This window comes from Lampris incognitus, chromosome 8 (assembly GCF_029633865.1).
Source record: "Lampris incognitus isolate fLamInc1 chromosome 8, fLamInc1.hap2, whole genome shotgun sequence".
Taxonomy (NCBI): domain Eukaryota; kingdom Metazoa; phylum Chordata; class Actinopteri; order Lampriformes; family Lampridae; genus Lampris; species Lampris incognitus.
The window spans coordinates 30,279,244-30,303,786 of NC_079218.1; the positions used below are offsets into that span (position 1 = coordinate 30,279,244).

The following is a 24,543-nucleotide window of genomic DNA, read 5'->3' on the forward strand; positions in this document are numbered from 1 at the left end:
TGTTGTTGTGTATGTGTTGTGGCTCGACTGCAGGGCTTTGCAGACCTGAACTTCACAGAGTTTCAAAGTTTGGGGCCCAATGTGACTGGTTTTCAAATGATGAATTGGTCTGACCCGGCGGTGGAAAAGGTTAGCCAGGAGTGGCTCGACTTTGATAGTAAAGACCTCAAACTGGCCCGCAGGAAACTAAAGGTGAGGAGATACCAAGGGATCAGTGATTCTTTGTGGAGTAATGTGCAGAAATGAAAACACTTAAGGGCTTGATAGTGACGGGCCCAAAAAGGTACTCCTGGTAGAGGATAACGGTCTTTTTATGTTAATGGCCAGGCCAAGCTGGTTGTATGCCTTTGCAAAGGCATCCAGTATGCTCCATAGTTCCTCTTCTACGAGGGACACTAAGGTGTTGTCATCAGCATACTGCAGTTCAATGATTGATGATGTGGTGGTTTTAATTTTAGCCCTGAATCTGTTAATGTTCAGAAGATTCCCATCAGTTCTGTGCATCATTTTGACTCCCTGAGGCAGATTGGGACCCATGAGGTAGAGGATGGTGGCAGTGAAGACAGAGGACAGGGTTGGGGCAGTGACACAGTCTTGTTTAACTCCTGTGTGCATCTTGAAGGACTCTCTCAACTCCATAACTGCTGCTGAGCTGAGTACTCTAGCTGACATATTGTCATGTAGTGGTCATGGTACTCTGATATGTTTGTCAGGGCAGCCTATTTTTGAAAGAACTAGCCAGAGGGCCTGGTGGTTTACAGAATCAAAAGCTTTGGTTAAGTCTATAAAGGCCATGTACAATGGTTGATTCTGTTTCTGACCCTTTTCTTGGAGTTGGTGAGTGCTAAAAATCACGTCAAGGTGGCGATCCATGAGAAGAAACTGACTTTATAGACCCTGATTCCCACTGTCAAACAATTTTTCACTTTTGTTGTTTTTTATTACTTTTTTTAATTTATTAATAAAAAAAATATTTTATTTTATTACTTTTTATTGTTTTGTATTGAAACACAGCAAAGAAAAATCCAACCCACCACACACCAAGAATGATGAACATACACCACTTGTCTTAGTTTTGGTTTTCATTGTGGGTTTTTCTTTTCTGTTCTTTATTCCTATCACTCTTTTTTTGTTTTCTCAATCTGGTCATCAAGCACTGCCCGCATCTGTTTTTTATTCTGCCAGTTAATTTATTACATTCACCAGTGTCTGTGAATGTTCTCATTCATCCAGGTCATGGTTATCCAAAAGAATTGAATCAAGTGCAACTGGACTTGGTATATATCTGTTACATTCACCAGTAATTCCAGCCATAGGTACTTTAGTGTGAACGATAGGTACGCCACTCTGAAAATGGCCACTAGAGGTGCTCAAAGTGCAGTAAGTGTAAAATGAATGAGGATTCAATGGGAGAATTTCACACAATTTTCACAAACCATCACAATTTTAGATAATTATCTTTTTTTATGGTTGCTTATTTTTGCTTGATAGGAATGTACTGAATGCAGCTTACATATGACATTTTTTTAGAAAATTGAGATTTATTCTCTTTATTCCATGGGTGAGGTCATCACGTCACACACGTAAATGTTGAAACCAGAGAAATTGAATGAGAGTAGAACAGACATTCCCATTCAAATCATCAAAATGGGATAGAGGTGGCCATTTTATTTGAACCACTGCCATTGCAAAGAACTATGACTGTTGTTTATAGACTTCCGTATAAATTGACTTGTGGCAAGTCACGGACTATTTTTTTTTCTTAAGTCGCGGACTTACTGAGATGAGGTTTTGCAGTAATGACCAAACAAGCAGTGGAGTAGTACAAACTTTTACTAACATGTTGTCACCATAACAACTAACAACAATAGCCATTTTCTTTTGAACTACTCAAATGACCACGGCAAACAGTTCAGTGTCCGTTCTACTCTTATTCTATTTCTATGGTTGAAACGTTGGTTTTGACTGCCTCTTGTTCAACCAACATGGCCAATCGGCGTTGTTTAGCTTCACAGCTACGGTAGCTGGCTTCTAAAATAAATTCTGTGAGGATGAGACTCAGGTGGCCTTATTGATTAATGGAGCTTGAGAGCATTTGGACAAAGCACCTTCTAGAATCTGAAAAATAAAAGAAGATCCAAGGTTGTAGAGTCACATAAATTATGTTGTTAGCCATGTAACTGTGTCTCAGCCCTATCTCACCCATTCATTTTAGCTGTTGCTTACACTCACTAGTGCAGTGTTTCCCAACCCAGTCCTCAAGGAACCCCTTTGCAACACTGAATAGGTACCTGTTTGTAGTTATTCAACCAATTAGCAATGAATTATGTCATGTTGCACACCTTGCATAATTAAGTGCTGTGAGATGATTGGTTGAGTAATTACAAGCAGGGCTACCTATGCAGGGTTACAATGAAAATCTGCAGGATAGTGGTTCCATGAGGACTGGGTTGGGACGTAGTGGTTGAGGGTGCTCACAAATGAAGGAACAATGGAAGAGCTAGCAAGTGGCAAATCTTAATCACATAAACCATTGTTGTTCCAGCCTCCGGTCAGAGAGGTTTTAGATCTGGAAAAACAGGTGAATATAATTAACTACCTGGTAGACTAGAAAACCAGCAGTATTATTGGTACTTGGAGACCTGACTGAGAACCACAGTTTCATTCTATTCTATTGTTGAAGATTCTTAATACACAGTAAAACTGCTCTTCATTAGCATTCCTCTCTCTGGTTGGCCAGTATACTGGTGCACTGACCTATGACGGTGTCAGTGTAATGGCAGCGGCTTTTCAGTACCTTCGGAAGCAGCGAATAGACATCTCTCGTCGTGGGAATGCTGGAGAGTGCCTAGCTAACCCTCCTGCCCCCTGGGGTCAGGGCATTGACATACAGAGAGCTCTGCAACAGGTAACACACACACACACACACACTCACCTCACAATAACATACACACACTCACCAGTACACATGCTCACAAACTCAAACACTCAGTCTTCAATTGTTGGTATAATTGCTGTGGATAGTTATATATTCTAGCTCATACAATTGAAACAACACTTTGGTGGAGAGAACAAAGCACTGCAATGGCTTCTGCCTCCCCAGTCTTTACTGGCTGGCTGGCAGAACCAGTCAAATTCATTACAGACAGGGGCAACCAGGTAGCGTAGCAGTCTATTTCATTGCCTACCAACATGGGGATGGCCTGTTCCAAACCCCGTGTTATCTCCGACTTGGTCGGGCGTCCCTACGGACACAATTGGTCTTGTGTGCAGGTGGGAAGCCAGATTTGGGTATGTATCCTGGTTGCTGTACTAGCACCTCCTCTGGTCGGTCGGGGCGCCTGTTCAGGGGGGAGGGGGGCTGGAGGGAATAGCGTGATCCTCCCACGTGCTACGTCCCCCAGGCGAAACTCCTCACTGTCAGGTGAAAAGAAGAGGCTGGTGACTCCACATGTATTGGCAGAGGCATGTGGTAGTCTGCAGCCCTCCCCAGTTTGACAGAGGGGGAGGAGTAGTGACCGGGATGGCTCAGATATAATAGGGTAATTGGCCAGATACAGTTGGGGAGAAAAAGAGGGGAAAATCCAAAAAATAAAAAAAAAATCATTACAGACCAGCCCTGGGAATGAGCATGCAATTGGTATAAAATATCAGCTGATTGGTTGTGTTGTCTTATAGTGTCACAATTTCCCTTTTTAGTTTCCTCTGTTTATATCTCCTCACTAACATCTTGTGGTAACATTTCCAAAATGAATCATTTCAAGGCAAGGGTTGCCAGACTGGTAGAGCACCTTTATGACCAATCAAGGATGAATTATGAAGACAGGCAAATGCTATAAACCTGCAAGTGACCCCAGTGGTGTCAGGTCTCAATAAAAACAAAAACAAAAAAACGACAATGCCAAGCCAGAGGAAACAAAAATATAGGTATTTGCATGCCAAGACGTGATACACTTTGGTTAGTTTTTAGGCAGGTTTGCCTTTGTTGTTAGTGTTGCACCAGCTAGATGGTATAAAGCAAGCACATGTACAAAGTAACTTAGACTTAAAATACTTAAAACAGAACAAACACTCAACTCTAGACATTTTTATCTAAACATAGTACATCTACATTTGGACATTGACAGAGCCATGCAGAGAGCGTTACAACTAACAGAACTCACAAACATCTGTTTTTTCTGTACTTACTACTTTTTTTATGTGTCCCAGTATCTTTGCGTTTTGGTGTATATGAAGTTTTTATGTCATGAATTTATGTGTGGGTACAAGATTGATAGTGTGTTAGTGTGTGTGTGTGTGTGTTTGTGTTCTTCAGCTATATTTGTGAAGGCCAATGTGAGTTTTTAACCACGTGTGCAGACAATTTTACAAAATGAGAATATTTCCTCACTACATTAAGGGGTTATTTTAGGGTGAGGACTTGGGTTTAGGTTCAAGGTTATGATAAGGATTAAGTTAGGGTCAGGGTAAGGGTTATGATTAAGCATGTAGTTCTGATGGTTAAGGTTTGGATCAGTGGCTAGGGAATGATTCTAGTCAATGAGCGTCCTCACAAGAATAGAAAATAAATGTGTGTGTGTGCGTGTTTTGCACCAGGTCTGTCTGGAGGGGCTTAGCGGTCATGTCCAGTTTGATGAGAGAGGTCACCGAACCAACTACACGCTCACTGTAATGGAGCTCAGTCACAATGGACCCATGAAGGTACAATAAGTTCAAGTTCAACTTTTTTGTCATATGTATTCAGAGTACAATGAACTACTTTTGCTATGGATCTCTCCACCTTAACACAAGGGACACAATGACAAAGGACACACCATCCCAAAAACAGAATAACATAGACTATGTACAAAATGTACACAATGAATTCATACATTATATACAAAATATACAATACATTATAACACAACAATATAAGGTGCATATTGGTGCGTCAGCTGTTCAGCATCCTGACTGACTTTGCAGAGAAACTATTAGTGAAATGGGTGGTGTGTGATTTGATGCTCCGGTGACATTTTTTAGACAGAAGGAGCGAGAACAGAACATGAGCGGGGTGGCTGGTGTCCTTAATGATGTTTTGGGCTTTTCTTTTGCAGCAAGTGTTGTAAATATTATGAAGTTGTGGTAGTTCCATGTCGACGATTTTTGCTGCAGTCTTTACGGTCCTTTGAAGCAGTCTGCAGTCCTGAGCAGTCAGGTTGCCAAACCACACTGTGATGCAGCCTGTCAACACACTCTCCATGGTACTGCCATAAAAGTTCATAAGAGTTTTGGTACTCATACCAGAACTCTTGAGACGCCTCGGTGTTGAGAGACCATGTGGGGGTGTCTGTGATGTTTAAACTGAGAAATCTGGAACTGTCCACAATTTCAACAGATGACCCATTGATGGAAATAGGAATATGATTTCATCTGATCTCTCTAAAGTCAACAATGATTTCTTTTGTCATATTGACAATTAGAGAGAGGTTGTTATCATGGCACCATATGATTATTCCATTTCCCTCCTGTAGGCCCTCTCATCACTCTCACTTATTAGTTCCAATCACTGTGGTGTCATTGCGAATTTAATGATGCTGTTGTTATATTCGACAACACAGTTGTGTGTAAACAGACTGTACAATAGGGGACTGAGACAGCAGCCCTGAGGTGCGCTGGTCCTAAGAACTATGAGTATGGATGAGTATGTTTTACCTATTCTCACAGTCTGGGGCCTGCCTGTCAGGAAAGCTAATAGCCAAATACCGATAGAGTTGTTCAGACCAAGACCTTTGAGTTTGAACACCAGTTTGGATGGTACTATTGTGTTAAAAGCAGAGCTGTAATCAATAAACAACATTTAGGTTTTTTTTTCTTCTTTTCAATGTGTACTAAAGCAGTATGTAGAGCATCTCCTATACAATAGGATGGGTTAAATGCAGAAGACAAATTTAACTGTAACCAAACAGTTGTACGATGACAAAAATAAAGTGGTTTTCATAAATAAATAAAGTATGCAGAGCAAGTGAGATAGTGTCATCTACAGATATGTTGGAACAGTAGGTAAACGGCAATGGATCAAGGGTAGCAGGAATGTTACATTTTATATTTGATATAACCAATCTTTCCAGATACTTTATAATAACAGAGATCAAAGCAACAGGTCAGTAATCATTAAGGCAAGAGACAGGTGTTTTCTTAGGTACAGGCACATTGGTGGTGGTTTTCATAAAACACAGTGGAGCCACACACAATGATAGGGATAAGTTATAAATGTCAGTAAAAACTGGAGCTAGCTGAATGGAACATGTCTTGAGGACACGGGGAGCGATGCCATATGGGCCAGCGGCTTTACGATCCTTAACCTTAAAAGGGTTAGCTCTTTTCTCCAATATGATTACCACTTATGTTTATGAGTCAGCGTCTTATCTTACACAGTTACTCCATATTGTATTCTAAGATTAGAAAATCACACACTAAAATTAGTGATGCTGTTTGGCGGCACTCTGATTTCCAACTGTCGATGAAAAACGTGTATCCAAAGGCTTTTTGGCTGGGGGGCTAGCCCAACAAATGCAAATGTCTTTGACTGACTGAATGACTGATTTACTGAGTGACCATGTTAGCATGACTGACTGAGTGTTGGGCCCAAGCCCAATGTCCACACTCACGGACTCACGGACTTTTAGGCACGTTCCCGCTAAATCCGTGAAGGCTTAGGGTTGTCCCACAGTCAAATCATCAAGTGCATGAGGGCTCGCTTGCAGACATTTTGAGCCCTTTATGCACACTTTCTGTAAGTCTGCATTTCTGCAGACTTTGCCTGAGGGACTTAACCACAGTTCATAGCGTTGTGGCATTAAACATGGGGTTACCAGTGGAATCAATCTGGATTTTTTTTTTATTGTGTTCTTTGTTAATATCAGGCCAAACAGTGTGTGCCACCACCAGAGTCACTATCACTAAATATATTGGATAGAATACAGTCACTTTTCCTTTTACCACATCTCCTTAATCCCTCCATAGTGAATAGAGTTTATTATGATACTAAAGTAAATAAATGAAAGGACAGGAATTGTACCTAACCTTTCCTCTTGTTTTTCCAGGTGGGTTACTGGAATGAAAATGAACGCTACGTCAACACAGCTGTCTACACTCCTGTGGTGGAAGACTTCTACACCCTTCAGAACAAAACCTACGTAGTCACCACAATCCTGGTAAGACAAGACCAGAACAGTTTAGGATTATTTCTCTATGTGCGACTATTTTGGCTGCAGCTGTACATTTGCCTTGCAACACCATCAGCAGCCAATCACACATGAGGGCTGCTGTTTTGCATGTCCCTCCCACTACTGCAGTGCTCCTAACACTACTTCTACCTGGTGCTCAGCAGCATCTGTATAGACAGTCAAAGCCATATTGTGCTTTGGACAGTCTCAGTGTGACCACAAATAGAGTGTTTGATGATGCGTCACCTCTTTGTCTGTGACAGGGCAGAGGTGACACCACTTTTTTGAGTCACAACACACCCTGACGAGGAGATGGACATTTTAATGCTTGATAGTAACCTACTGTAAGGACACACATGCACACAGACACCCTCAATTATGCACTCACAGGGGTCTGGGTAGCATAGCGGTCTATTCTGTTGCCTACCAACAAGGGGATCACCAGTTCGAATCCCAGTGTTACCTCCGGCTTGGTCGGGCGTCCCTACTGACACAATGGACCTATCGCTCAGTCCCGCCCCTCGAACGCAGACGAGCCAATGGCAGTGTAGTACCAAATGCACACGGGAGCTCACTCAGACATTTAGAGCTAATGACTCCATTAAGTAGCATCAGAGTTGCATCAGAAGTCGTGGTTTTTGTGATGTTTTATGGATATAAGTTGAACAAAAATGGTCAATGTGCATGGGGTACATGCAACACTGATACGAGGTATCCTGAGAGGATAGGCAATGGGGTATATTTTATCCCATTTCCCAAACCAAAACAAGACAGAGCCAAATGTCTCTGGTGGATTAAGCTGTGTGGCAGACCACGCAGTCAACTCAATGTAATGAAGATAAACAAGGATTTCTGCACTTGTTCTAAGGTAAGGCAAGATTGTGTTGTGTAGTTTTGACACCGATAGCTGCCATTGTAACTCTCTAGTCAGCCCGGGTAGCTTGTCCGAGTTAGCAACAGTAACTAAGAGAGGCGGGACTTAGCGATAGGTCCATTGGCCGTGTCTGCAGGTGGGAAGCCGGAAGTGGTTATGTGTCCTGGTTGCTGCACTAGCGCCTCCTCTGGTCAGTCAGGGCACCTGTTCAGGGGGAAGGGGGGAACTGGGGGAAATAGCATGATCCTCCCATGCGCTACGTCCCCCTGGTGAAACTCCTCACTGTCAGGTGAAAAGAAGAGGCTGGTGACTCCACATGTATCGGAGGAGGCATGTGGTAGTCTGCAGCCCTCCCCAGATCAGCAGAGGGGGTGGAGCAGAGATCGGGACAGCTTGGAAAAGTGGGGTAACTGGCCAAGTAAAATTGGGGAGAAAAAAAAGGGGGGGGCATTCACATGTGTCCTCACACACTGAGAAACACTGTTGGTAGAGCATACATGAGACTATGAGCACATAGATACATAAATGTAGTGACTAGCTTACATATGCATACACACACAGAGCTTAACATAAACTGCATGATTATTTAAAAATAAACACAATCTATTCACTTTTCTCTCTCTTTTAATCTATTTCAGCCTGCTGAGTTAAACCCCTCAAAATTATAAACTCCTCTCCACCCCTACGCAGACGATTCACAGCTTTATGTGCTACTAAAAGCCAGTGTAGTTTAAACAGCTTTAAGGATTTTCTTCAGGATATTAAATGTTGGGTGACACAATATTTTCTCTGAGGTTGATTTATTAATCTTAAAATCATTTTCAAGATTAAGTCTTTCTGTTCATTCTTGCGCTCATCTCTGCCAAGTTAGATTATTGTAATTCCCTTAATGCTACCCTCAGCCAGTTGTTCTTATCCCACCTGGACCGGGTCCAGATGGGATAAGAAGATGCTTGCAGGCATGTAGCAGTTTCCCATAAAAATCTCCATAAGCTTTAATCCAGCCTCTCGTTCCAGTGGCATCCAGTATATTTCAGAATTGATTTAAAACTTCTCTCAGAAGTGAAGATAATGCCCCCTGCTAAATATCAGTCTTCCTGAGATCCTGCACCACCTCCAGGTCTCTCAGATCCTTGAACATGGGTCTTCAGGTGTTTCACTGTCATTTCTGCCCCCTCTGTTGATTTCACAGTTCAAAGTAAACTTCTACTTCTCCTGAGTTGTCTGGATGTGTATATATGTGGATTGTATTGCATCATTTGGAACTACTGATGATCTGTGTTGGTTGCCATTTTATTTACTGGCTTTGTGCAGCACTTTGGTCAACAAATGAATTTGATTCCACCCATCCACCCACCCACCCATGCACACACACACACACACAGATCTACAAGCTTTCTGAGTGTGTGAGTCTTCACTGGAACTAATCCACTTGTAATTCTTCAAGGTGGGATGTTCAGTATTCATTGAGGGACATCATGAGAGAATTTTCCAGTAGCTTAGGCATGCTATGTGGATTGTTGATAGGTTTAAATAGAATTCACTTTTTTGAAGTACATTGCTTATTTGTGTTTTTATTTTATTGCCAAATGACATTTATTTGTGTAATTAATTGTGATAGTCGCAATCCTTTTTTTCCCCTATTATCTCTCTCCCATCCTCTTCCATCTGTCTTATTTCCTGTATCCTCTTTCTTGCTCTCTCTTTCATACTCTCACTCTCTCTGCAGGAAGCCCCCTATGTGATGCTGAAGAAGAACCATGAACAGCTTGTTGGGAATGATAGGTATGAGGGGTACTGTGTGGAGCTTGCCGCAGAGATAGCAAAGCACGTGGGGTTCAACTACAAACTGGAATTGGTGGGGGATGGCAAGTATGGCTCCAGAGATGTGGACACCAAGATTTGGAACGGCATGGTGGGAGAGCTTGTCTATGGGGTAAGTTACCTGGGTGTGGCACAGGGGCTGCACTAACAACTATTTTGATAGTCAATTAATCGGTTGGTGATCTCTGATTATTCAATTTAGTTGGATAATAAAAAAGTGCAACTGCAACTCTATTAATGGTGATATTGATAAGTGTTTTATGGTAAAGAACATTGCAAAATCAAAAAGCACTTGTCAAAGCTCCAATGCACAAGCCATCATGCCTGACAAGACTATTGTATTGAGATGAGAAGCAGAGACTGAGAGCAAAAAGCCAGAGCTGCTCTTTCCTCCTACTTTTCTGTGTTTCCCTGATTCTTGTGTCTGTGCACTGCTAAATACCAGCTTCTGTTTTTTTTTTAAATACCATTTACCATTAAGTTTTACGAGTAATCCAGCATTCAAAATGTGTGATGGTGCTGATCAAACTGGAGATATACTATGTAAGAATGTATAATTACAGTGCAGCACCAAAGAAGAGCCTGGTAGTCAGCAAACCTTTCCTGTATAAAGAAAGGTAATGAAAAAAATACAAATTTAAAATTCTCAGGAAAAATACTTCATTTGAATTGTTCCTTTCCAGAAAACGATGTTTCTGCTGTAGGAAAAAAAAAAGTTTCCTTATGTTATCCACCCATTATTTAAGAATACAGTTTTCACTCTGTTTTACTATACATAAAAGACAGAAAATAGTGAATGACTTGGTTTATATCCAACAAGAAGTTTTCCTCCCATGGCAAAATAGAGCAAATGTTGTTTTTGTGGTAGTGTGGTAGTCAAACAGTCATTAAATCTTTACGTGGAGAGGCCTACCAGTCAAAAGTAAACGGTGATAAATAACTCGGAAACATACGGGACACATACAGAGATGTACTACTTGGACTGAAGACTTCTGTAGTGTGGCCTGTTTGTTCTGAGTCTAACAAGAAAATTGTTTCTAGAAAGATTCTCATTATCATTCAACAAAAACACAGAAACAGTTCCTTCCCTCTGTTTATAGAAGATAGGCATCCCCTGGAGAGTGGGGGCGGGGGGGGGGTAGAGAGAGAGGGAGGTGTTGAGCTTTGAAGCAGGGCATGACTGGGGATGATGTAAGAGGCTGTACTCTGGTGGGACATGTCTCTAAAGTGTGTACATGCTAATGCCATTTTCATAGCAGGAGGGAGATGTTGATATCCCAGCATGCTCTGGACTTGTCACAAGTTACACCATAATTGTTAGATAAAAAAAAAAAGTCAGTATAGGAAACAAAGGATGGGCTGGCTTTAAATTAAACACTCTGTTTTAGGTTTAAACTGAGTAAACAGTCAACCTTTACAAGTTATTTGCCCTTCGAACAATAATCAATCAAACTTTTTAGCACATGTTCTACACTGAAATGCAATGTGCCTCACATGAGAATAAAAAAAAATTACATAATCTACTAATATAATACGAATCACACGTTAAGTATTCATATAAAATATACAGGATATTGTGTATAAATATATACATAAAATATACATTGAATAACAGCTAACATATGTAAAGGGTAAATACAAACCCTGGGTAGGGCAAGAGCATGTATTCATGTGTGTGCTGATCAACAGTGCTAGGGCACTGTTTGGGCTCAGTGGGAGAAACTTCTGACTCATCCATACAATTCAGTTAAATGCCTTTTATTGTCATTTTAAAAAAATGTAGAAACATAAAATGATGTATTAAATAGCACAAAATACTTGAGGTAGTGTGGCTGTTGACAAGTTTAAACAAGGAAAACCATAAATAAAAATGAAGAAATATAAATTAACTTAAATAGTGCAGCGGTGGCTGTGTGGCACAAGTTTGTCAGGGAGCAAATTACACATCGTAAAGGAAGTTCAAGTAATGTCAAACAGTTCAAGTACAGTCCGTAGTAAGCATTAAACAAAGTATCACTGTCATATCATATAAATAACTGATGTCAATTTGTCCTGGTACTAGAAGGAAGAGAAGCGCTTGGGGTCGGAGGGTGATGCAGCCTAGGGTCCGGAGGTTAGGTGGGGTTGTTGGAAGTAGACTTGAGTTGTGTGATGGCCTTAAGAAAGAAAATGCTTCTGAGTCTTGAAGTGCATATATAGTCCTGTAGAGCCTACTGGATGGTATCAGGGCAGACAGATGGTTTCTGGGTTAAGCAGGGTCTTTGCTGATGCTCATTGCTGTTTTTGATTTTTTTTAACGCTGATTGGTCAGTAAATTCTAGATAGACTAGCGTCTCAAGTATTCGAGTGTTTTGCAAAGAAACTATATGTATGTATGTATATAGGCGGCACGGTGGCGCAGTGGTTAGCGCGGTCGCCTCACAGCAAAAAGGTCCTGGGTTCGAGCCCCGGGGTAGTCCAACCTTGGGGGTCATCTTCTGTGTGGAGTTTGCATGTTCTCCCAATGTCTGCATAGGTTTCCTCTGGGGGCTCCGGTTTCCTCCCACAGTCCAAAGACATGTAGGTCAGGTGAATCGGCCATACTAAATTATCCCTAGGTATAAATGTGTGTGTGTGTGTGTGTGTGTGGGGGGGGGGGGGGCTGTGATGGCCTTGCAGCCTGTCCAGAGTGTCTCCCCGCCTGCCACCCAATAGGTTCCAGCATCCCCACGACCCTGAGAGTAGGATAAGTGGTTCAGATAATGGATGGATATATACTATACATATACACTCACCGGCCACTTTATTAGGCACACCTGTCCAACTGCTCGTTAACGCAAATTTCTAATCAGCCAATCACATGGCAGCAACTCAATGCATTTAGGCATGTAGACATGGTCAAGACGATCTGCTGCAGTTCAAACCGAGCATCAGAATGGGGAAGAAAGGTGATTTAAGTGACTTTGAACGTGGCATGGTTGTTGGTGCCAGACGGGCTGGTCTGAGTATTTCAGAAACTGCTGATCTACTGGGATTTTCACGCACAACCATCTCTAGGATTTACAGAGAATGGTCCGAAAAAGAGAAAATATCCAGTGAGCGGCAGTTCTGTGGGCGAAAATGCCTTGTTGATGCCAGAGGTCAGAGGAGAATGGCCAGACTGGTTCGAGCTGATAGAAAGGCAGCAGTAACTCAAATAACCACTCATTACAACCGAGGTATGCAGAAGAGCATCTCTGAACGCACAACACGTCGAACCTTGAGGCAGATGGGCTACAGAAGCAGAAGACCACACCGGGTGCCACTCCTGTCAGCTAAGAACAGGAAACTGAGGCTACAATTCGCACAGGCTCACCAAAATTGGACAATAGAAGATTGGAAAAATGTTGCCTGGTCTGATGAGTCTCGATTTCTGCTGCGACATTCGGATGGTAGGGTCAGAATTTGGCGTCAACAACATGAAAGCATGGATCCATCCTGCCTTGTATCAACGGTTCAGGCTGTTGCTGGTGGTGTAATGGTGTGGGGGATATTTTCTTGGCACACTTTGGGCCCCTTAGTACCAATTGAGCATCGTGTCAACGCCACAGCCTACCTGAGTATTGTTGCTGACCATGTCCATCCCTTTATGACCACAGTGTTCCCATCTTCTGATGGCTACTTCCAGCAGGATAACGCGCCATGTCATAAAGCTCGAATCATCTCAGACTGGTTTCTTGAACATGACAATGAGTTCACTGTACTCAAATGGCCTCCACAGTCACCAGATCTCAATCCAATAGAGCACCTTTGGGATGTGGTGGACCGGGAGATTCGCATCATGGATGTGCAGCCGACAAATCTGCAGCAACTGCGTGATGCTATCATGTCAATATGGACCAAACTCTCTGAGGAATGTTTCCAGTACCTTGTTGAATCTATGCCACGAAGGATTAAGGCTGTTCTGAAGGCAAAAGGGGGTCCAACCCGGTACTAGGAAGGTGTACCTAATAAAGTGGCCAGTGAGTGTATATGGCAGCATGGTGGCCCAGTGGTTAGCGCTGTCGCCTCACAGAAAGAAGGTCCTGGGTTTGAGCCCCGGGGTAGTCCAACCTTGGTGGGTCATCCTGGGTCGTCCTCTATGTGAAATTGGCATGTTCCCCCCGTGTCTGTGGTGGGTTTTCTCTGGGTGCTCCGGTTTCCCCCACCGTCAAAAAAAGACATGCATGTTAGGGTTAATGCTCCTATCTGTGCCCTTGACCAAGGCATGGCAAGATGAACTGGTGTTGGTCCCCGAGTGCTGCCCAGCGGCTGCCCACTGCTCCTAGCTACACAGCTAGGATGGGTTAAATGCAGAGCATAATTTCCCCACAGGGATTAATAAAGTGTATCAAAATCCATCCATCCATTATCCAACCGCTTATCCTGCTCTTAGGGTGGCGGGGATGCTGGAGCCTATCCCAGCAGTCATTGGGCGGCAGGCAGGGAGACACCCTGGACAGGCCGCCAGGCCATCACAGGGCACAATTTTATTAAATGACAATATTGAAAACAAAACAAAGCACTTTCCTGTTAGCGTCAACTCAAGTTACAGCACTTTCTTTGCTGCATCACTTCTTTATAAGGCTCAATAACTACAAGCTCTAGGGTACTAGAGGGTCTCTGCATCCCAGTCTGTATTTTTCTTTATAGAATTTCACATTACAGCAACTGTGTTCTGTGGTTTTTGTGAATTTTGGCAAACCGATCAACAAATGAGTCAAGATTCAAAGCGTTTGCCTTCCTAGACTCGATACTTAGTACACCCAGATTGCTCAATCTCTCATCGGTTATGGTGGACCTAAGGTACGTTTTCACAACCTTCAGCAAAGAAAAACTCCACTCACAAGAAGCAGAACTCACTGGGATCGCGACTGCTGTTTTGCAGTCTGAAGAGCTCAAAAAACACTTCTTTATATGGTTCAATGAACAGTACCAGTTCTACTGGACTAGAAGGTCTCTGCATCCCAGAACCAGACCGCTTATCCTGCTCTCAGGTCACGGGGATGCTGGAGCCTATCCCAGCAGTCATTGGGCGGCAGGCGGGGAGACAACCTGGACAGGCCGCTAGGTCATCACAGGGCCGACATACACACACATACACACACACACACACATACATACATACACATTCATACCTAGGGACAGTTTATTACGGCCGATTCACCTGACCTACATGTCTTTGGACTGTGGGAGGAAACCGGAGCCCCCAGAGGGAACGCACACAGACACGGGGAGAACATGCAAACTCCACACACAGGACGACTCCCAAGGTTGGACTACCCTGGGGCACGAACCCCGGACTTCTTGAGGCAACCGCGCTAAGCACTGCGCCACCGTGCCGCCCGTGTATATATATATATATATATATATATATATATATATATATATATATATATATATATATATATATATATATATATAGATAGATAGATAGATAGATAGAGATATATATGGCGTTTTGTTTTGTTGCGGAAACCGTCAATGGTGTTGATAAGAGTGCTTAACTAATGAGCGGAATATCACTATAGATGTAAGAACATTTTTTACATTTTTTTTAATAAATAGCAGTACAAGCTTGTTAACTTGTTATAACAAGCTTGTTTTCTTTGTTTTTTTTAACAAGCTTGTGTTTTCTTTGTTGAATCACATAAGCAGCTGATGAGTGTGCAACGCATGAAACAAGCTTGTACTGCTATGTATTAAAAAAAATCCTACCTCTATATCTATATATATATATATATATATACACTACCGTTCAAAAGTTTGGGATCACCCAAACAATTTTGTGTTTTCCATGAAAAGTCACACTTATTCACCACCATATGTTGTGAAATGAATAGAAAATAGAGTCAAGACATTGACAAGGTTAGAAATAATGATTTGTATTTGAAATAAGATTTTTTTTACATCAAACTTTGCTTTCGCCAAAGAATCCTCCATTTGCAGCAATTACAGCATTGCAGACCTTTGGCATTCTAGCTGTTAATTTGTTGAGGTAATCTGGAGAAATTGCACCCCACGCTTCCAGAAGCAGCTCCCACAAGTTGGATTGGTTGGATGGGCACTTCTTTGAGCAGATTGAGTTTCTGGAGCATCACATTTGTGGGGTCAATTAAACGCTCAAAATGGCCAGAAAAAGAGAACTTTCATCTGAAACTCGACAGTCTATTCTTGTTCTTAGAAATGAAGGCTATTCCATGCGAGAAATTGCTAAGAAATTGAAGATTTCCTACACCGGTGTGTACTACTCCCTTCAGAGGACAGCACAAACAGGCTCTAACCAGAGTAGAAAAAGAAGTGGGAGGCCGCGTTGCACAACTGAGCAAGAAGATAAGTACATTAGAGTCTCTAGTTTGAGAAACAGACGCCTCACAGGTCCCCAACTGGCATCTTCATTAAATAGTACCTGTTAGAGCCTGTTTGTGCTGTCCTCTGAAGGGAGTAGTACACACCGGTGTAGGAAATCTTCAATTTCTTAGCAATTTCTCGCATGGAATAGCCTTCATTTCTAAGAACAAGAATAGACTGTCGAGTTTCAGATGAAAGTTCTCTTTTTCTGGCCATTTTGAGCGTTTAATTGACCCCACAAATGTGATGCTCCAGAAACTCAATCTGCTCAAAGAAGTGCCCATCCAACCAATCCAACTTGTGGGAGCTGCTTCTGGAAGCGTGGGGTGCAATTTCTCCAGATTACCTCAACAAATTAACAGCTAGAATGCCAAAGGTCTGCAATGCTGTAATTGCTGCAAATGGAGGATTCTTTGACGAAAGCAAAGTTTGATGTAAAAAAAATCTTATTTCAAATACAAATCATTCTTTCTAACCTTGTCAATGTCTTGACTCTATTTTCCATTCATTTCACAACATATGGTGGTGAATAAGTGTGACTTTTCATGGAAAACACGAAATTGTTTGGGTGATCCCAAACTTTTGAACGGTAGTGTATATATATACATATACATATACATATACATATACACACACACACACACAAAAAGAGAGAGGTCCACAGTAGAAATGTTACATGTAGAGGGAAAATATTCAGTCTGTAGGTAGTAGTTGACAAAAACTTACTAACTGCTCCTGAGACAGGCAATCAAAAACATTTTTGAAACACTTTTTGGTATAGGGTCAGTGTCACTGGTTGAAGGCTTTAGCCTGCTCATTATATAGTGTTAACGAAGTCCCGGTCAATAGTAGTAATGTCACTGGCAGACACTTTACTGCACAATTTCGGCAACATTTCAGAGGGCTGCTCAGTATTATAGCTGCTAATGGAGTATAATAATCCTTGAAATGTGTATTATATATAGAGATAATGTTAAAAATTGGGATTGTGTCCCTCTAATGATCTCAGCATAAGGTACATCCTGAGATCTCCAATACCACTGTCTTGTGGAGTAGCTTTTGCTGTACTATCTGTCTTTCTTTCTGTCTGTGCATTTATGTATTTGTCTATCTGTTGTTCTTGATTTAACAATACTTCCTCTCTTATTGGTTCTCTTTGTAGGTTATTTTTATTGCTCTCTCTCTCTCTCTCTCTCTCTCTCTCTTTCGTCCTGTAGAAAGCAGATGTGGCTGTTGCCCCACTGACAATCACTCTGGTCCGTGAGCAGGTGATAGATTTTACCAAGCCCTTCATGTCCCTGGGCATTTCCATCATGATCAAGAAGCCCACCAAGTCCAAGCCCGGAGTGTTTTCCTTCTTGGACCCGCTGGCCTATGAGATCTGGATGTGTATTGTCTTTGCCTACATTGGAGTCAGTGTGGTGCTGTTTCTGGTGAGGAAGGGGGGTGGCAGTCGTGGGTTGGGGTATTCAAATATACTCTCAAGTTAAGCAAAGTTTAGATGGAGCTTACCCTTGGTGAAAGGTAGAGAGAAGCTGTTCATTTGACTATCTGCCCCTCTCTCTCTCATCCCCTCTCTCCCAGGTGAGTCGTTTCAGTCCATATGAGTGGCAGGGCAATGAGGACGATGATGATGAACAGCTTTGTCTGGCCAGCTCCACCTCTCGGCGGACTCCACTCACTTGTTCCGAACCGGAGCAGTCTCAAGGTTTTGATATGAAAACAAATTATTGGCAGTGACCGTTTGGAGACTATACTCACTTTTTGTCATGTTATTTTGGTTTTTTTTTTTATATCCAACTAGCCGCGATATCGTCTGGATTGAAAATTTTTATCAGCCAATTTGATATTTGAGCAGCAAAAGTGCAATTTAGAATAGGTTTCTTGCCACACTAGCTAACGTGAATGAAAATATGATACTGATAGAGTGTCTTTGCTGATTTTATTCTTACACAAAGACCTCAGTTATAGTATCTGTACTGACACTTTATATGTGGCAATTTTTCATCCTTACTAGCAACGATGTTCCTTGTTAACACATCTGCATTGATTGGTACTGTTTAGTTTACTGACAACTAATTTCATATTACCACAGGGTTAGCTGAGACTGGGTTGAAAAACAGTGGCTGATGTTAATTGTCCCTATTGACTGGCTTCTGCTGGTCCATCTATTCAAATACTTTAGAGAGCCTCCACTACTCTGATGTTTTCAGGCCCCTTCTGTTTCTTTGCTTCTTGCATCATGACACTGTTTGGCCTCTTCCTGGTTTTCCAAACTCAGGATACTCCCAGGCTCAGAACCAGAGCCAACAGAAAGAAAAGGAGATGCTGGAACACACCAATGAGTTTGGGATCTTCAACTCCCTCTGGTTCTCTCTGGGAGCTTTCATGCAACAGGGCTGTGACATTTCCCCCAGGTAAGACATCTGGATTGATCATCCTTGGTGCTGTTTTAAGTTTCCAGAGTACTTCAGTATATTAAAAGAGTCATAAACACTAAAATGTGTTTTTTAAGGCGTTAACCTATATCTGGGTGATGTATGAGGAGGCAGACTATAATAATAGTCATAAACTCCACCAATTGTACTTTTTGAAATGCCAGGGGTTCAGGTGCTAAATTGCTATTGCTAGGGATTGAAAATCAAAAGTGAATGTCATTGAATGCATAGGCGGAGGAAAAGTGTCAGATTTAGGGAAGCTATAAGTTTGTGTACCAAAAAATAAAAAGTAAAAAAATAAATCACTGTATGAAGGCTAAATCGTTTATTGCAACTGATTAACATTGAGTGTGTGCCCAGAGGCCAGTTTTGGCACCACGGACAGCACCCCGCTTGCTGCACTTGGAGCATTCTCATTGAGACAAACAGACAAAAAAAAAAATCTACTGCTACAACAATAGAAAGCAGACTGCTTTAAATAAAGTTTACTTGATGTGAACAAATATAGTAAAATTTTTTCTCCCATTCTTTTGTTCATTTCATCTATTATAAAAAACAACACATGGGCTGGGGAATGAGAATACCAAATTCGTCTCTGAGAGAGCAGCTAAAATCAACTCAGAGGAAAAGAAATTTAGCTGGCTAGATGGCTGCAGTCTCTGGCCGACATTTACAAAACATTTGTGGATATCTATGCTGCGTGTGTTGTCTGCACTTCACATCTGTAGGTCTGCTTTAGGCTATTACTGAGAACACATTGCAGTTAATTATAACCGGGACTTAAACACGCACTTACCAACAAACACATTACACGGCCATATAAACTTCCTCTCCAAGGCTTCCCCATCTGCCTCCTCAAACAGAGTAGTTAATTCAGTTAAATACGCTATTCGCTCCTTCTTTGAGTACTGTGACATTCTGACCCTTCTGTACTAATAACTTCAATTCTGCTTTCAATGACACCTGCCTGACATTTAAGAACTTGATTATGATGCCAAGTGTGGCAAAACCACTAAGCTCATAGCCTGACAAAAAAGTGCTTCAGCGTAGCAGTGCCTCACAACTGACAACTTGCATTTTCACCTATCCACTGCTTAACATTTTGCAGCATCGGAAGTACGTCATAGGTTGCTGCATTAATCAATTTAATACGGCTTGCCTCTATGGTCCACAACTCTTGGCAACTGATCTTACTCCTCTCTACACTTTGCACTTTTCCCAATTTGTCCAGACCTTGTTTTGCCTATGAAACTGCCACTGTGCAGTTATCAGCATCATCCTGCCACCAAATCTGACCAACAACCATTTATTTGCCTTCTTTCTGACGATGTAGCCTTTCTCCTGGATTTCCACCTAAACCAAAGCTCATCTACCCCTTGTGAACTTTGGCTACAATTTCACTATATTCAAGGGTCTCCTGGGCACTCTGGACTGCCTCCCTCGGGTTCTAGTTCCTCCATGTTTTGACCCGAGGTGCTGAAGCCCTAACCACCGAATCCCTTGAGCCAAACAACATCATTGTCAACCTCACCTTAGTAAACTTGAGCTCCTCTGCCAAACTGATCAATGGCAGCTCCGTCATTTGCTCAGCTACTATATAAAGTGACACTACTTAGACATCATGGCACTTTTAAACATTTACAAACTGACATGCTTATCATCCTCTCTAATATCGCCACACCACTGACAGCAGTCTCATAAACTGTTAAAGGCTACATTAAATGTAGTAACAATCCAAACTGCAATCACCACAATTTCACAGCAAGAACGTCCTGGGTTTGCACCCCGGGATTGTCCAACCTTGGGAGTCATCCCAGGTCGTCCTCTGTGTGGGGTTTGCATGTTCTCTCTGTGTCTGTGGTGGGTTTTCTCTGGGTGCCTCGGTTTCCCCCACCATCAAAAAGACATGCATGTTAGGGTTAATACTCCTGTCTGTGCCCCTGACCGAGGCATGGCAAGACGAACTGGAGTTGGTCCCCGGGTGCTGCACGGCGGCTGCTCACTGCTCCTAGCTACACAGCTAGGATGGGTTAAATGCAGTGTGATATACCTATGGGGATCAATTAAGTATCTCAAAATCCAAAAAAACCAGTGACTTATCAATACTTCTGATGCCTTGTACAATTTCCTATCTCAACTTGCAACCTTCATGAACTACACCATCTGCCTAGACTCTTGACAGGTTTCTCCGTTGTCGAAGGAATCACTTTATCAATCTGTAAACTCCCCTGTACTACTCTCCCCTTTACTATCGACCAACTCCTCGATACGCTAGGTTTGACCTTCATCCTTGCCTGTTTTAGATGATCACTCAGCAAACCCAAAAGCTTGCATGGTGGTAACTGTAGTCATGTCATCCATGCACACTAATGGGAGGGAGATGCACCCTGCCCTTCAACCTCTCACCACCAACAATTCACTAAGATGCCCTTATTATCACCTCCACGGCCATAACAAAAGCTAAGGGTGAAATAGTACAACCTGCCGTTATCCGTATCTCTAGCTGCAGCTGTTAGGTTGTGGGCTCACTAGTAGTGAAACAAAGGGGCTCGTAGCCTGATAGCGGAGCAGCAACGTTTAAGCCAACACTTGCTGTCAGAGACGTTGATGAAAACGGGGTCATTGAGGCTTATTTGAATGGAAATTCAGTGTAGGAAGGTTGGTTTTCAGTCTAAGGGTGTCTTTGATCCCCAGAGGTTTGTCTCTCAAAGGAGGTGTGCTGCCCGATTTTGGCAGGACAGCAAGGGGAGGGCATGAATGGGACACAAAGAGTAGTGTGTGTGTGTGTGTGTGTGTGTGTGTGTGTGTGTGTGTGTGTGTGTGTGTGTGTGTGTGTGTGTGTGTGTGTGTGTGTGTGTTTTATCTGTTTGTGGGTAAGAGACTTTTACATCTTTTGAGCTCATCTTTACAAAAGAGGCAGAAAAAGAGAGAAGCAGGCGGGAGTTGGAGATGAGGATCCTCTAATATCTGACTGTGTGGGAGCAGTGAGGATTACATAGGAGCCGTACGGAGCAGCGTGGCGCCATAAGGAGGTATTTAGGTAGGAAGTATTTAAGGAAAATATGATAGTATTAATCTGTCTTCTAGCAGCTTGTCTGAGTCAGAGGAGGCGTCACACCACTCAGACTTTATCGTCTCACAACACTCATTCTCTCTGTCCCTTTTTCTGTCACTCTGTTCTTTCTTTTTTACCTCTCTCTCTCTCTCTCTCCTTGCTCTCGCTCTCTCACACACACATACTCACTCACTCACTCACTCTCTCTCTCTTTCTCTCGCTGTGTGTAACTGTCTGTCTCCAGCTCGGCATTCATGTTCTCTCTTAAAATCACTATCTCAGTTTCTCTCTCATGCCTTTTAGCTATAAATTCCTCCAGCTTTCTTGCCCCGTCTTTCTCTCTCTCTCTGTAATGCCAAAGGGAAGTCTCCCTCATTATGACAATACCCAGAATACTTCACTGCTTCTGGTTGCATATGTACAAAAAAAATAAATAAAAAGTGATCACCTGAATACACCTGTGTGTGTGTGTGTGTGTGTGTGTGTGTGTGTGTGTGTGTGTGTGTGTGTGTGTGTGTGTGTGTGTGTGTGTGTGTCCTATATAAATCAGTCTTTTTTTTTCTTTACCAATAGAGACAGAGACCCAAACTATTTCCTTCCTTTATTCCAGGCTTTTTAAACTTACTTTTAAAAAGGGTTCAGGACTGAGCCTGATTTCCTGGGCTAAAGTTGGACTAGTTAAAATAGTTTTTGGGATGAGATAGGTTTAGAGAATAGCTTGGACTAAATCCCCTGTGGTGGTAAGTGTCTATCTTCTTAAGGTGTCCTTGAACAAAATATTGAAAACCTGCCACCTCCTGGCAGCCTGTTCTATAGCTAACCCTCATCTTTTACCTGTCAGGGGAGGTGTGTGTGTGTGTGTGTGTGTGTGTGTGTGTGCGTGTGCGTGTGCGCGCGCGTGCGTGAGCGAGTGGGGTTAGAGCTCTAAACCATGATGTAAATGTCATGCCCACACCAGGGATGCCAGATCCAACCATGTCTTTATGCATGCTCAATAATTCAGGTAAGGAAATCACAGGAAGTTGAATCAGTTCATCTGAACACAACGTTTATTCAGAGAAATGTTTCATCATCATCTAAGTGACCCCTTCAGTCTAAACTGACTGCAGGTATCCCCACCCTTATAAACAATACAGTGGCCCAATGACCAAAACCAGGGATCGGTTTCATATGCAAATTGCTGAGAGCATTAACGAGAGTTATAATGGCCATGTGTACTATTGGAACTGATCACAGCCATGGAACGAAACAAAAAACACGGAAAAATTCCAAAATCACGGACCCGGAAGCAACTGCGGACGAAAGTTTCAGCCTGCCTCAGCAATGCAGAGCCACCGCTGTCCAACATCAGCAGAGATGAGAGGAATGCTCTCATGACTCTCAGTAAGGACAATAACATCATCATCCTTCCGGCAGACAAAGGTAGATGCACTGTTGTATTAAACCAGACAATCATGTGAAAATTATGACATTATTTAGCAACATGAATACTTATGAGCCCCTGCAACAAGATCCAGGCAGTGGTTACAAGAAAAAAAGTGATAGATTGCATGAAGCTGTTCGAACAGGACGATGCTATTGACAGAATTTTGTACCACAGATTATACCCAGAGGAAGCTACACCTAGTCTATAGTTTACCTAAGATACATATAAACAGGATGTGCCATTAGGCCTATTGTTTGTAGGATTAACTCAGTGACCCTAAGTTTCGTGCATCTGTTCTTAACCCGTTGGTAGGCAGTACATTCAGAACACTATGGATTTTGTGGATAAGGTGAGGGACATCATTATGAAGGGGGATGAAACAATGGTCTCCTATGATGTTAAGTCGCTCTTCATGTGCATTCCTGTTGATGAAGCAGTGGCGATAGTCCATACGAAATTGCAAAATGACCCCACCCTTAGCAACAGGATCCCCCTTAACACTGACCAAGTGTGTCTACTCCTGAAGTTGTCTCTTCAGTCCACGTACTTCACATACAGGGGGCAGTACTATAGGCAGAGGCATGGGTGTGCTATGGGTTCCCCAGTCTCCCCTGTAGTGGCCAACTTGTACTATGTGGAGGAAGTGGGAAAAGAGGGCACTGATGTCCTATCCAGGGACATCACCTAGCCATTGATCACACCTGGGTTAAAATGAAATCTCAGGATTTACCACATTTCACCAGCCACATTAACTCCATGGAAAACCACATCAAGTTCAGCGGGGAGGATGTGAAGAACGACAGGTTATCCTTCTTAGACTGTGAAATTGCAATTGGTGATGGGGGACATTTGATTGTTGATGTTTACCATAAACCAGCACATACTGATCAGTACTTAAGGTTTGACTCTCATCATCTACTGGAGCACAAACTAGGAGTCATCAGGACACTGTACCACTGAGCTGACAACGTCCCCACTGACACAGCAGCTGGGGAAGGGGAGAAATCCTACATTATACAGGCTGTGGTTAAGTGTGGTTATCTTAACTGGGCATTTGTCAAAGCCAGGAAGATACCCAACCAGGGCACCAGCCGATCAAAGAGAGGAGAAGGACAACAGCTGCCTAAGCGTAAACCAGTGGTGATTCCGTATGTAGCGGGAGTGGCAGAACAGTTGAGACGCGTATTTTCCGAAAACTCAGTTGCTTTCAAACCCCAAAACACGCTGTGCCAGAAATTGGTCCACCCCAAGGATTGGGTTCCCCGGCACAAACAGAGCAATATAGTGTATGCTGTTAAGTGCCAGGAGGACTGCCGTGACTTCTGTATTGGGGAAACTAAACAGACGCTGGCCAAGAGAATGACTCAACACAG

At 42.6% G+C, this 24,543-nt stretch overlaps 1 protein-coding gene across 4 annotated transcripts in view; it reads left to right on the plus strand.

Moving 5' to 3' along the window:
- LOC130116794 (glutamate receptor 1-like) overlaps positions 1–24,543 on the plus strand; it is a 134,023-nt gene that overhangs the window by 77,186 nt on the left and 32,294 nt on the right. For 2 of the 4 annotated variants that reach the window (XM_056284849.1, XM_056284848.1), the window contains exons 6-13: positions 34–192; positions 2,741–2,908; positions 4,597–4,701; positions 7,083–7,193; positions 9,809–10,015; positions 17,469–17,684; positions 17,836–17,884; positions 18,563–18,668. In XM_056284849.1, coding sequence (XP_056140824.1) covers positions 34–192; positions 2,741–2,908; positions 4,597–4,701; positions 7,083–7,193; positions 9,809–10,015; positions 17,469–17,684; positions 17,836–17,884; positions 18,563–18,668 — 1,121 coding nt within the window. Of the gene's footprint in view, positions 1–33; positions 193–2,740; positions 2,909–4,596; positions 4,702–7,082; positions 7,194–9,808; positions 10,016–17,468; positions 17,685–17,835; positions 17,960–18,532; positions 18,669–24,543 lie in introns of all 4 variants that reach the window. The other 2 variants (XM_056284847.1, XM_056284850.1) reach the window with 2 other exon arrangements.